This window comes from Bison bison, unplaced genomic scaffold (genome assembly GCF_000754665.1).
Source record: "Bison bison bison isolate TAMUID 2011002044 unplaced genomic scaffold, Bison_UMD1.0 scf7180017864276, whole genome shotgun sequence".
Classification (NCBI taxonomy): domain Eukaryota; kingdom Metazoa; phylum Chordata; class Mammalia; order Artiodactyla; family Bovidae; genus Bison; species Bison bison.
Window position 1 is genome coordinate 750,908 of NW_011494848.1, and position 14,453 is coordinate 765,360.

At 40.9% G+C, this 14,453-nt stretch overlaps 1 protein-coding gene across 1 annotated transcript in view; it reads right to left on the reverse strand.

Annotated features, from left to right (window-relative positions):
• The window catches only part of P4HA3 (prolyl 4-hydroxylase, alpha polypeptide III), a gene marked incomplete at its 5' end in the record, with an annotated part of 41,978 nt that overhangs the window by 25,874 nt on the left and 1,651 nt on the right, over positions 1-14,453 (reverse strand). Inside the window, 3 exons of the mRNA XM_010848870.1 lie at positions 1,060-1,209; positions 6,353-6,576; positions 7,593-7,735. Of these exons, the coding sequence (XP_010847172.1) occupies positions 1,060-1,209; positions 6,353-6,576; positions 7,593-7,735 (517 nt within the window). The remainder of the gene's footprint in view (positions 1-1,059; positions 1,210-6,352; positions 6,577-7,592; positions 7,736-14,453) is intronic.

Sequence of the window (14,453 nt, forward strand, 5' to 3'; positions counted from 1 at the left end):
AAAACTCTATCTTTCAGAATGGGCTGCTTTAGTTTATCTTCTCTGAGTCTCCATATCAATTCTCCATTTCCTTCTATTAAAATTCAATTACTTCTCACCCGTTATTGCATCACAGTGACTCTATTTCAGCTTTAATAGCAATTAAGCAGGAGAGATAGGAAAAGCACCCTGGAAAGTTTTACATCAAAGAGCCAGGAACTTCTATGAGAAGAAAAGGGCCATTTGCAGCACTGAGAATAAATCTGTTCTGGCAGCAAAACACAGGTTTGGACCACCCACATCCTCCTCCCTTTCTCAGGAAAAGGGGGAAAGAAAAAGGAATGTGTGGAGCAGAAATGGTTTATTAGTTTTGGAAACCCTAGGGAACTGACTCTGTAGTGATTTTTCCAGCCTATTCTTAAAGACTGTACAACTCTGGCGGACATGGGGTTAGGATGGCAGCTCCCACAAGAAGTGAAATGAACTTTCCAACAGATCACAGGTCAATGGTGCCAATGAAAAACAACACCTACAGGAGGCAATGAGCTGATGCTCTGGACCAATGACACCAGCTCTGTATCTGGACACGATTCAGGTCATAGTTGGACTTGACAGCAGATGGGAGAAGATAACAATCAAACTTCTTCCTTGACATTGGCAATATCATGGCAAGAGTTATGAATTGTTGAGAGTGCAAAAGAGTGACCTGCATTGACTATGAAGCCACTAAACATTTGTAAATGCAGCTGCTGCTGATACAGGTGAGAAACCACCTCCTACACTGGAGATGATGATTTTAAAGTAGTCAGCGCATTGGAAAGAGTACTGAGGAAGAAATAGACTCAGGCTCTAATCTGACCTCTGTGAACTTTGTAACAAGTTAGGAATTCTTTGGAGATTCAGTTTACTTACATGAGAAATATGGAAATAATAAAACAACTGCCCTGCCTGACACATTCAGTCCTATTGGGAAGACGAAATAAATTAACAGACATGAAAATGCTGAAAAAGTGGTAAAGCAGATGTAAAGCATTATGCTTACTGTGATGAAAGGAGTGGGTCTCTTGCTTACTCCCCTACCTGGAAATAGGCGAAGGCCAGGTGATCCAAGGCATCCTCAAGACTTGCCTCATCCTCTGTCTTCCATTCTCCATAAGAGCCTCGGAAGAGACTGACGGCCTCCTCCAGCCATGGAATGGCATGGTAGTAATCGCCCATGTCATAGGCCACCTGCAGGGAACATAAGTACCATCACTAAAGTTGAGTCCACAGGTAGAGCAAGAAAATAACAATGCAAAAATGTGAGGGGCCTTTGAAACCCAGGAAGGCAAGTTTTCTTTCCAACTCATTTAAGTTAAATATGCTAAGCATCTATTATATACAAGACAATGTAACTAGGTGTGGAGAATACTGAAGTATTCTCACATTAAAAAATTTATATTGTACTTCCTTGGTAGTCCAGTGGTTAAGAACCACCCTGCCAATGCAGGGGACACACCCCAGTCCCTGGTCTGGGAGGACTCCACATGTTGAGGAGCAGCTGCGCCTATGCGCCACAACTGCCAAGCCCATGCTCTGGAGCCCATAAGCTGCAACTACTGAGGCCCACATGCCCTAGGGCCCATGCTTTGCAACAAGGGTGTATGTGTGCTCAGTCGTGTCAGATTCTTTGTGACCCCGTGGGCTGCAGCCCACCGGTCTTCTCTGTCCATGGAATTTTCCAGGCAAGAATACCAGGGTGGGTTGCCATTTCCTACTCCAGGGGATCTTCCTGACCCAGGGATCGAACCTGCGTCCCTTGCATCTCCTGTATTGGCGGGCACATTCTTCACCACTGCACCACCTGGGAGGCCATTGCAATGAGGGCTCTGCCGCCGCAACTAGAGAGTAGCCCCCACTTGTCACAGCTAGAGAGAGCCCCCACTTGTCACAGCTAGAGAGAGCCCCCACTTGTCACAACTAGAGAGAGCCCCCACTTGTCACAACTAGAGAGAGCCCCCACTTGTCACAACTAGAGAGTAGCCCCCACTTGTCACCGCTAGAGAGAGCCCAGGTGCAGCAGCAAAGACCCAGCACAGCCAAAAATGGGAGGTGAGAAATACGAACCGAATTAACTAGAATACTGAGCAGAATGGCTCAATTACTTGAAAGAAGTATGTATGACGTGCTGTGGAGGCATAAAGAAAGGAGGAGACTTGAGAATTTCAGCAAGCTTCATGGAAGAAGTGCCGCCTGAAGAATGGATATATGTAAGTGTAACTGATTCATTTGCTGTACAGAAGAAAATGGCACAACACTGTAAACCAACCATACTCCAATAAAGTGAAGTCGTTCAGTCGTGTCTGACTCTTTGCGACCCCATGGGTTTTCCAGGCAAGAGTCCTGGAGTGGGTTGCCATTTCCTTCTCCAGAGGATATTCCCAACCCAGGGATTGAACCTGGGCCTCCCACATCGTAGGCAGACTCTTTACCATCTGAGCTACCATGGACGTTATACTCCAATAAAAAATATAGAATTTAAGAAAAAAATTTAGAATTTAATTTAATTAATTAATTTAATAAAAAAAAATATAGAATTTAAGAAAAAAATGCCATCTGAATCTTCCTTAAACAGGGAAAAGAATTTCAATGAGCAGAGATTGGGATGAAGGGCATTTTATGATGAGGGAATGGTAGAAACAGAAGCCAAAATCAAGAATGTTCAAGTAGTATTGTGACTATAGTCTAAGGCAAAGCAAAGCAGGGAATAAACATAAAAAGGCTATATGGGCTTCACTAATTAGAGTTGTGACTGTCATGTTTTTAGGAAGATATCATTGGGAGCAATGTGACTAATGAATTAAATGCATTTATTTAATATTTACCGTGTTTATAATGTACATGGAGATTCCTGCCTTAAAAAGCTTGCAATCAACCAAGGGGCACATGAGTAAACCAGTAATTGTGATACAATGCATTAGACACCTTAATGAAGGTGGACACTGGAATGCTATGAGAGCTCAGTGAATAGCTCTCATGGCTCGTTAAATGTCAGAAAATGGGGACTATGGCAACATGTACTAGACATAGCTCCTGTCTCCTAAGAGCTTACAGTTAACTAGAATACCAGACCTGCAGGTGGAATTTCCTGGAAATTGATGTCAGAAACAGCATGGAATTATAGAGTCACAGATTTGGAAGGCCTCTTGCAAAATGATCTAATTTAGGCATAATTCCCCACAGGCAGAAAAACAGCAGAACCTGGAGATACTGCAATTCTGCTGCCCAAACAGCAAGTTCATTCCTATCCCCCATCTGCCATTAGCCTGCTGTGTTATCTTTCTGGTCCTTAAGTTTCCTATTTGAAAAACATTAATTTGAAGAATAACCAAAAAATGACTGAACTTTTCCTGCTAAGTTAACAATTTATTTAATTAAGATTTCTATGAGGAACTTTAAGTCTTAGCAACATGGCAGACAGGTAACTGGAATCCATCCCTAATCACAAAGACTTAGAAATTTTGAATAAAATATAAAAAGTATTTAATCATACATTTTCTAGAAAGATTGGGAAATATCCAAGTACCAGAAATAAAAGAGAAGCTGAAAATCCAAGTAACAAGCTGATGAGCAGATGCTAAAGCTGCCTGGGATGGGGTGGGTGTTAGTCCTAGTAACCTCCGTACTTAGTAATCTGAGGTTATAATACCCACAGGAGGACAGTACATGAGCCTTTGTAGACCTCAAAAAACTTAAAAACTGGATTTAAGACACACTCATAAAATTGAAACCCATGAAAAACTACACTTTAAGGGAAAGAATTGACCAGAAAAATAATCTATCCACTGCCACAAGGAGATAAGAAAGTTGGTTTGTTTCTGTCTGGTTTCAATTCAGAGAAATAGATAATGGAAACAACCTAAGTGTCCATCAATAGATGAATGAATGAATAAAATGATACACACACACACACATACATATAATTCAACCATTAAAAAGAATGAAATCTTGCCATTTGTGACAACATGGATGTACCTTGAAGCATTATGCTAAATGAAATAAGACAGAGAAAGACAAATACCATATGATTTCACTTACATATACAATCTTAAACAAAAAAAGCAGAAACAAAAACCCCCAAGCCCGTAAATACAGGAACCGGATTGCTTGCCAGAGGCCAGGGTAGGGGGTTGGTGAAATGAATGATGGGGGTCAAAGGGTATTAACTTCCAGTTATAAAATAAATAAGTCGTGGGGATGTAATGTAGAGGGGGAAAAAGAAAGGACTCTAAGGCTAGTGATATCACAGAGTACCTGAAAGAAGAAAACCCAAAACGCTATGAAGGGATATTCCCACAATTCTGGGCAGAAAGTCTCTATTTGGCGGGTAGGAGAGGAATCCTGCTAAAAATAAGCTCACAATCAAACATGATAAACTATGTCAGGAAATAACAGACCATGAGCAAGAGTCAACTGACACAACAGTGGAACAGAAGAACTAGACAATTAAGCATTTCAGAAGAAAAGACTGATCTTTAAAATAATCAACAGAGGAGGGAATTGAGGGCATGTAGATAAAACAGACTTGTCTACATGTTAATAATTATCCACGTTCATTCTTCAACCCAGGTATTTAACCAAGAGAAGTGAACACAAATGTCCACAGAAAGACACATCAATAAAGCAGCAGCATTATTCCAGCTGATGCTGGAGACAGATCTAAGAATCCATCAGCATGAGACTGATAAACAGCTTGTGGTGTATTCAAACAACAGAATACTACTCAGCAACAGAAAGGAATGAACTACTGATAAATGCTGCAGTCCATGGCGTCGCAAAGAGTTGGACATGACTGAGCGACTGAACTGAACTGATAAATGCAGCAACATGGATAAAATGTCACAGATACAAGGTGCTAAGTGACTCAAGAGCACTTACTATTTGGTTCAGGACAGTGGTCGCTTGGTACCTGGGCAAGGGGAGAATAGAAAGGGTTGGGGTGGTGAGAAGGAAAAGGAGTGGGTGTTTGGCTATCTTTACATTCTTTTTTAAAAATCTGGAAAAAAAATCTGAAACAAATACAGCAAAATTTGAACATATATTTCATCTCAATTATAGATAAAATTGCTTATATTATGTGTACTTTTCTTATATTTGAAATGTTTTATCTTTCAAAATAAGTAAATACAGAAATGATGATTGTCAGTGAGACTTTCAGGAAATGACTTAACTGAATTTTCAACATATGGTTTTAGTCTCAGAAAAGCCTCACTAAGGAAGCATATATTGGTACCATATATGGAACTGTTTTAACTGACTTCATTTTAAATTAGCCATGAACATGATGATTGAGCTTGATTCTATTAGGATCTCAGAAGAGGAAAAGTTATATATGGAGAGGCTTAGGGCAACCCACTCTGTGTTAATTTGGAGGATGTAGTCTCAAAACTTGGATTTAGACACAAGAGGCCCACTCTCAGATTGGCTAACAAATACTGCAGGGGCTGGTGAAAATTCACTTTCCTGCAGTATGCATCTTCAAAATTAAAAAGGATTTACTCCATTACTTCCTGGGCAAAGCTAACAAAGAGTATATTGTAAAATAACCTCAAGTGTACTCAAAACTTCTGAACAAAGATCAGTTAAATATCTCATATGGAAGGTTCCTAAAGTCTATTTTCTCAATTTTATAGCAAAGTGGGGTTAGTTCTGGCTGCATCACTTGGCTTGTGGGATCTTAGTTCCCTGACCAGGGATTGAACTCATGCCCTTTGCAGTGGAAGCATGGAGTCCTAACCACTGGATCACCAGGGAATTCCCAAATGGTTTGTTTTTTGGCACTACTTTAATTTAGTATCTCTAAGTGGCTAGGAAATGTTGCAAGGGATTTCATGAAGTCCCAGGAGGCTGAGTTTCCATGATCTTACCTTCACATCACCATCTCCTTTCTATTCCTGCATCCTTTGACCTTGCTTCTCCTTTCCACTTGGCTGTCCATCTACTGGTGGAGTGTTATGGTTATGGTGACCAAAGGGCCATTTTGCCCAAGATAGTCCCATTTTATGTCTGTCAGCCTGGCTAATAACACTTCCTTCACTCTCAAGAGTGTCTTAAGTATGTGATCACCCTAGCTATTATGGAGACAGCATGGGATTCCGAGTTAAAAGACATACGTTCAAAATTTAGTTCTACTTAAACTTGTGTAACCTTAGGCAAGTCATTTACCCTCTCTGAACCTCAGTTTCTTCATCTTATCTGAAAATGGAGATAATGCCCAACTTCCAGTTTTGCTGGCAGGATTAGAAATATGTATTAATAACAACCATCAGAGTAGAGTGATTTTATCCCCTAGAAAGAGAGCTGAGCAATCTGCCCTCTCTCTGAATACCATTACCTTGCCAACTTGGAAGCAGTCATCCCCGGTGAGGGAGAAAAGTCGCCTGGGACTGTACAAGTCAGTGACAGCAGAGCCTGTGACTCTCTGGAAGACGCCTCGGGCAAGTCCCTTCACATTGAGCATGTACACGTCCTGCAGCCGCATCAGGGCCCTTGCTGCTCCCTCGAGGTCCTCAAAGGCTGGCAGGTCCTGCTCCACCCTCTCATAACCATCCTTGAGAGCTGTGGAGGTCACGAAAGCATCAATCCATCACTCAAAAAACAGGCGGTGAGCATTTGATACAGCAAGGCATCATCACCTTAATTACTATAATCACTAAGCTCGTAATCTTTTCATGAGCAAAGATAATGTTTTATCTGATTTTGTTCCCAGGGTAATAAAATCTTCTGAATGAGGAATAAACATTTCAGAGTAAAAACTAAGCATCTTTATCATGTTGTTCCGTTCTATCTGTCTCCGGGAGTCTTGCCTTTTGAGGGGAAAACTTTTCTTCTTCTTAACTTCCCCAAAGTCGACAAACTTCTTCAATTATGAAAATGAAAGTCACTCAGTCGCATGCGACTCTTTGCGACCCCGTGGACTATACAGTCCATGGAATTCTCCAGGCCAGAATACTGGAGTGGGTTAGCCTTTCCCTTCTCCAGTGGATCTTCCCAACCCAGGGATCAAACCCAGGTCTCCGGCATTGCAGGCAGATTCTTTACTAGCTGAGCCCCAGGGGAAGCCTTTCAAGTACAAAGTAGAGTAAATTAGGAAAGTGATCTTACTACAGATAACACTGTAATGGCAACTTAATAAAACAGAAATTAATAGACAACATCACTTTTACACATATGTAAATGGGATGATATAACCTATAGTTCTTCACAGGATTGGAGTGAAGATGAAATGAGATAATGGAGACACTTCCCCGGCAGTCTAGCAGTAATGACTCCATGCTTCCACTGCAGGGGACACGGGTTCACTCCCTAGTCAGGGAACTAAGATCCCACATGCCATGCAGTTTAGCCAAAAAAGTATTTTTAAAAAAATTAGATAATGGATACAAAATTGCTTTATAATTATAATTGCATAAACATATTAACAAAAGAACCTAGTTCTTTGTAACAGAGCTAAGGAGATCAAGTAATACCTACCCACTTTATTATCCTTCATCACATCCCATCAGAATCTCTCTCCTTTCCACTGAGTCAGGAGATAGAATCTTCTCTTACCCTCCAGCCCTCCTCCTCATTACCTCGGATGTTCTCACTGGCCTCCAGACTATGTACCACATTCTTCCAGTCAGACTGTAGGCGTTTGATGAGAGTAAATGCAAGCAGAGGGTTAGACACAGGGGTTGCTGAATCTTCATGTAAAGATAGCACCTTGTGATAGAATCTGAAAGAGAGGGGTAGAATGACCTCACCCACTGATACAAGCGCTCTACCAAGTGAAGGCACATTTAGAGTAGCTAAAAATGAAATGCTGAACCCCTTGAGACTCATGTAATATTCTAAGCAACACGAACAAAGAGGATGAAAACTATCAACACAACAAAAGTAGGTTCACTCATTTGTTCCTTCAAGTCGGTCTCCATTGGTCAATCACTATATGTCAGGCATCATGCTAGATGCTCAAGACCCAAAGGCAAGAGAGGGTGGAGCTCTCAAGAAGGTTACAGATAAGAAAATCTTTTTTTCTTTCATTATTCTATAATCAAAACTTAGAATCTGATAGAAGCTTAAAAAACATTGTTGAATTAATTACGATAACGGTGGCTATGAAATGCTCTGGCAATCTGTAAGCAGGGCACCTGACGCAGGTGGGAGTTAGACGGTGTAAGGGAGGACTTTACAGAGGATACAGCACCTAATCTGAGTTGGAAGGACTGGTTAAAATATTGATAGCTACTACTTATTGAGCCCTTACCATGTACTAGGCATCCTGTTCAGTGTTTTAAACATATTGTCTTATTTAATTCCCCCTGCCCCAACTGCTCAGAATAGATATTATCACGCACGTTTTACAGAACAGAAAACTGAAACAAGGCTATGCTGTTGGTAAACAACAAAGCCAGGAGTGAACTGAAGCCTGGCTGACTCTGAAGCTGGGGTTCTTGACTGATTTTGCCATACTGTTTCCCATGGAGTCAGAACAAAGAAGGGAGGTGAGTGGGTTTTTTGAGCCAACAGGGACCAATGTATCTAAAGGCGCAGAGGCTTGACATATATTTAATCATTCAGTAAGTCATTTTTTAGAAGTCAAACTCCATTCTGGAAGCTGGGGATAAAAAGGCAAGATAGGGTCCAATGATCAAGAATTTCATGAACAAGAAAATAGCTGATTTCTCATCACTTTTTTTTTTGGCCACATCGTGCAGTGTGTAGGATCTTAGTTCCCCAACCAGAAACTGAACCTGGGCCACATCAGTGAACCAGGGAATTCCCTCTTATCACCCTTTTCCTAAGTTCAATATATATTTATGAATGAATATATATTCATTCATAAAGAATGAATGAAATATATTCTTCTATGAGCTAGGTACAAAATTTTGAATAAGACAATAACCTTGATCTCAAAACATTTGAGATCACAAATAATTACATTACAACCCCAGATGCAACCCCAGATTTAAGAACAAAGCTTAGAGGAAAGTACACAGATCCGCCACAGCAGATCACAGTAGGTATCACAGAGGAGATAATAAACTGAGACTGATGGGTAAAAGCAAATAATGAGGAAGGGAGAAGGAGGTCTCCTTCCAGGAAGGCAGAGACAGTTCAACATGTGTAAAAGTACAGAGAAGCAGTAGGGAAATTACAAACCATTGAGTATTGCTGGAGAACGCAGTGTATTAGGAGGATGGGGAGACTAGACTGGAGAAGCAAGGAGTAACTCATAGACCTTGCTGAGAAATCTGGGTTCTGCCCTGAGTGCAATTAGGAGTAGCAAAAAGTTTTAAGGAGAGGGGGATGGACTATGATATGTTACATATATAAATCTGTAAGAGGGTGAGGAGAAGGGGTTAGAAGTGGCAGGGTTACTACCAGAGCAGAAAGACCAGTTAGGAGGCCATTTCAAAGCTGTAAGCAAGAGATAGGACAGTCTGAACCAAAATAGTGACAGTGGGGGCAGAGAATGGAATGGTTTCAAGAGATATTTAGGAAGCAAATCATACAGAAACTGGTGAAGATTGTAATGGGGAATGAACAGGTGGGTTATTCAGCACGCTGCCAACCTTTCTGGTTTAGCAACATTTGCAGTAAAGGGGCAGAAATGTAGGGGCCAGAAGTGATGATCTTTTTCATTAATTTCTCTCCTCCTCAATGTCCTATAAGAGTGTTCCTACAATTAAGAGAGAAATGTTTACTTTCCTGGCATACTATGGTTATCCCATTTCTAATTCCCTACTGGGATTTATATTATTGAAACTTATTAGTTACAGTAAGGCAGACTTAAGAGTTCTAGTCCTGCCCTCTAAGACTTTTTCCCTTTGTTTTAAACATTATTTTCAAAAACAATACAATAACAACAGTAGAAATAAAAGAAAAAGTGTGTGTGGTGCAAAGTGAATGTATGAAGAGCATGTGAGAATAGAAGAATTTTCTGGCCAGAGTGGAGGACTTCAGTGAGTCGAAAGGGATGGAAGTGAGGAATAGAGGGAGTGGTGGGGTGGGGGGAAGGTGCAGGATTTCAATCCCTTGAAACAGTCTGACTTAAGGAATTCTCAAGGGTGAGGCCTCAACTATAAACACAGCCTGAAACAGAATAGTTGCTTTGGGTAGAGATGCTTCTAGTGAGCCAAATATTCAATTCAAGCATAAACTAAGAAAAATAGTCTGCTTCTGGGTGCCCCAGGGAGGAAATAGGAAGCCTGTTAAGTCCCAGGATATCTCTGATCCCCAAGACAGGGGGGGTTTAAAATTAAACCTACTCAAGGGTTTTAAAACTAAACCAGCCTCCAGGGTGTAGGACTTTTTTTTAATACCCATTATTTTCTGCTTCAGCTCCATATGGAACTACTTAGTGAAAGATATTCCACTGCTAGACGAAAATACAAGCAGAGACTCAGGCTTGAGTTCAGACTGAAGGGTAAGTGTCCAGGGACAACTGAGGCTGAGTGGCAGGGATTTTACAAGACAGTTGCATGGAGAGGAGCTGGGAGGAGACATGAGAGGTATCCTACCCAGCCTCTAGCTATCCCTCAGTTTCCTCTCCTATAAAATGGTAAACCTGGTCTAGTCTAGAAGATCTCTATGGATGCTTTCGGCACAACCATTCTGTTCTTCTTTCCAACACCTTTTCCACAACCGAATAAACAAACTCCTCATCTGGTGCTTGAGACCTAATGTATTGGGTTGGCCAAAAAATAACATCTTGACGGAAAAACCTAAGCGAACTTTTTGGCCAACCCAATATAACAAGCCTTGGAGGAAACTGAGGTGCAAAGGAAGCACGGCAGAGGGGTGAAGATCAAAGGTACCATCTCCTTGTTCTCTTCACATCCCACTTTGTATTACGGCGTCAATTTATTTAGGACAGAGGTTTGATCTCTACTGAAGAACATAATTCAACGTTCATGTACGTCATCTTTCTGCCACACAAAGAAAAAAGAAAAAACCTATCAACAGATATCTGAGGCTGGTTTGGAATCCAAACGTTGGCCCTGTGCCCAGCCTCTAAGCCAATAGCTGGTTTTTAGAGACCGAGTTACTGGACGCTGAATTCAAACCTCAGGGTTTCCTAAACAGCTTTTTTGCTTTAACAAATGCTGCTGAGAGTGGAAAATCAGATCCTTTCCTTCAAGAATCTGCACATAAAAGCTGCAACCCAATCCCTGCATTAAACATAGCCTGGGACAGGTTACCCAACCGCAATACATGGGCTGTTTTAATTCAATATGTTTTTCCTTTGGAATTCAGAAATGGCTTTGTCTCAGTTCTCCTGAGACATTCTGAATGCTTAATTCCTAGCATAGAAGTCATTGCTGATGATACTACTTTCTAAATCTTAGTACTTTTTAAAAACTGCAACAACAAAAGAAGCTAGGGGTTAACTATCTAAATATTATATGATGAGTATACATAATACTATATTAGTACATAGCTATATATATTGTAACTAGTATAATTTTTATTCATCAATTTGGGGTAGGGAGTATAGTTTCAATATCAAAAAATATTTAATTTCTAACTAGAAATTCAAAGAATTATCAACTTAGGCCCCTTAGAAATAACATCTCAAGCTACATTAGATCACCAGATTGCAAGTATAGGAAAATGAGCAGGAACTGCCAGAATTCTTGTTTTAAAAAGCAAATATTTCACCAGGTTTTAGAGCAGTGACTAGAGAACAGACAGTCTCTAAGTTATCAAACTAAGCTTTCTGGAATTAAATGTTCATAAGTCATATGGAAAGAGACTCTAGAATTTTTCTGAGTCTTTCTTTTTTATTATCTGGGCTCTCACAATCCTAGCTACTGTGTAGAACCAAAAGTTGTGTCTAGCTTCACCAGCAAGTCTTAAACAACAATAATAAAGAATTAACATTTGTTGAGCAATTACTACTTTCCCTTATATGGTAGTTAATGCTTCCAACAAACCATGTTGGTAGGTACTATTTTTATCATCATTTTACAGATTAGGAGACTAATTCTTAAAGAGGTAAAGGAACTTGTCCAAGGTCAGAGCCAAGCATTCTAACAAACGTTACATTCCTGAATCCAGACTCTTAACCACTATGTACTCCAGTTGCCCATTAAACCTCAACAGCTATGGGGCTTGGTCAGCATCCCGGCATATCATACAAAGCAAGCAGTAGGGACGTTATAGCGTGATAGAAAGAAACAATCAAAGGAACTATGTCCTAGTCCTAGCTTTGCTACTTACTTTTTGCTGTTGTTTAGTCACTAAGTCATGTCTGACTCTTTGTGGCCATATGGACTGGAGCCTGCCAGGTTGCTCTGACTGTGGGATTTCCCAGGCAAGAATACTGGAGTGAGTTGCTACTTCTTGCTCCAGGGGATCTTCCCAACCCGGGGATCGAACCGGTGTCTCCAGCATTACAGGTGAGCCACCAGGGAAGTCCTTGCTACATACTAGATTTTATAATCTTGGATTACAGTACTTAAATTTTAGTTTTCACACTTTTAAATGATTTCTCATTTGCTTAAAAGAGTAATACAAACCTGTTTCAAAACACTGTGTGAGAGAGAATCAAATGAGATAAGGTTTGTGCAAGGCCTCCAACCGTGACAAGTTTGTGACAATGACAATGGTGAGAAGATGGTAAAGGAGACCGGCATGCAGGTTGGAGGGGGGAATTCTAGCCAGCCACTCTGATCAACATCTCTAGCTCGCTCTTTTGACTCTATTCCCTATTAAGCCTCGCATCAGGATTCTGACCCTCATTTCAATTTGAACCACCCAAATAAAGAGATTAGTAGTATGAGAACAAGCACACGGGCAGCGGGGAGCATGGTGGTGCCTCAAATCAAAGGAAAAAGTCTCCTCTATTTCCACCAATGAACGTGGACTCCAATGAATATGGATTATGAACAAAATGAAATTTTTTTTTTTTTGGTCACACCATGCGGCTTGCAGGATCTTAGTTCTCCCTATCAGGGATTGAATCTTGGCTTCCACCAGCAGAAGTACAGAGTCCTAACCACTGGACCATCAAGGATTCCCCAAATTAAATTATTTTACTCTGTAAATATGGGTCCACAGAATACTAGGCAACAATGCTACTCCAAAGAGTGATAAGAATTATTAAAATTATCATTTATTGTTATAATTGGGCTTCTGAGGTGTTGCTAGTGGTAAAGAATCCACCTGCTAATTTGGGAGACGCGCAGGAGACTTGATTTCGATCCCTGAATCAGGAAGATCCCCTGGAGTAGGAAATGGCACCCCACCCCAGTATTCTTGCCTGGAAAATTCCATAGGCAGAGGAGCCTGGCAGGGTATAGTCCATGGGCCGCAAAGAGTCAGACACGACTAAGCAACTGAGCACAGCAGATTATTATAATTAATACACACTTATATACACTATATAGTATATGTGTGTGTGTGTATTATCAAGCTATTTTTGGTCACACCATGCACCTTGTGGGATCTTAGCTTGTGAGATCAAACTAACAGTAAATTTAAACAGGCATACAACTGCTTATATACAAGCTACATGCTTAACAGCATGTACCAAATTACATTATCATTCAGTTACCACTGAGTCACAAACAAGATCTCTCCCACATACTTCCTCACACTCACTGACTCTTCTACATGGACTCTCTCACATAGCCATAGTGGCCCTCACACCTTCTTCCCATATGCCCTGGAAGCAGTATTACCACCACATACACTCACTCATAGTTTTATAAGCAGCACACTGTGAGATAACCCTCTGTTGTCCCAGCTCAGCTGAGGGTCACGGGCTATATATATAGCATTAAATATTCAAGTAACTATATGGTTACACCCATTTCTTACTTTGTGAGTTTCTCAGTTTCCCAAGAGAAGGTGCACAGCACATATTCATACCATGGTGTTATATCCACTCATTTATCTTTCACTGTTTGAGAGAGTCAATACATGATTACAGTGCCTCAGTGTTCCAAGTCTTACAGTAGAGTTTGTTGATTGTATTTTCAGTTTCAGTTCAGCTGCTCAGTCATGTCCGACTCTTTTCGACCCCATGGACTGCAGCACGCCAGGCCTCCCTGTTCATCACCAATTCCTGGAGCCTACTCAAAGTCATGTCCATTGAGTCGGTGATGCCATCCAATCATCTCATCCTCTGTCGTCCCCTTCTCCTCCTGCCTTCAATCTTTCAAAGCATCAGGGTCTTTTCAAATGAGTCAGTTCTTCGCATCAGGTGGCCAAAGGATTGGAGTTTCAGCTTCAGCAACAGTCCTTCCAATGAATATTCAGGACTGATTTCCTTTAGGATGGACTGGTTGGATCTCCCTGCAGTCCAAGGGACTCTCAAGAGTCTTCCCCAACACCACAGTTCAAAAGCACCAATTCTTCAGCGCTCAACTTTCTTTACAGTCCAACTCTCACATCCATACATAACTACTGGAAAAACCATAGCTTTGACTAGACGGACCTTTGTT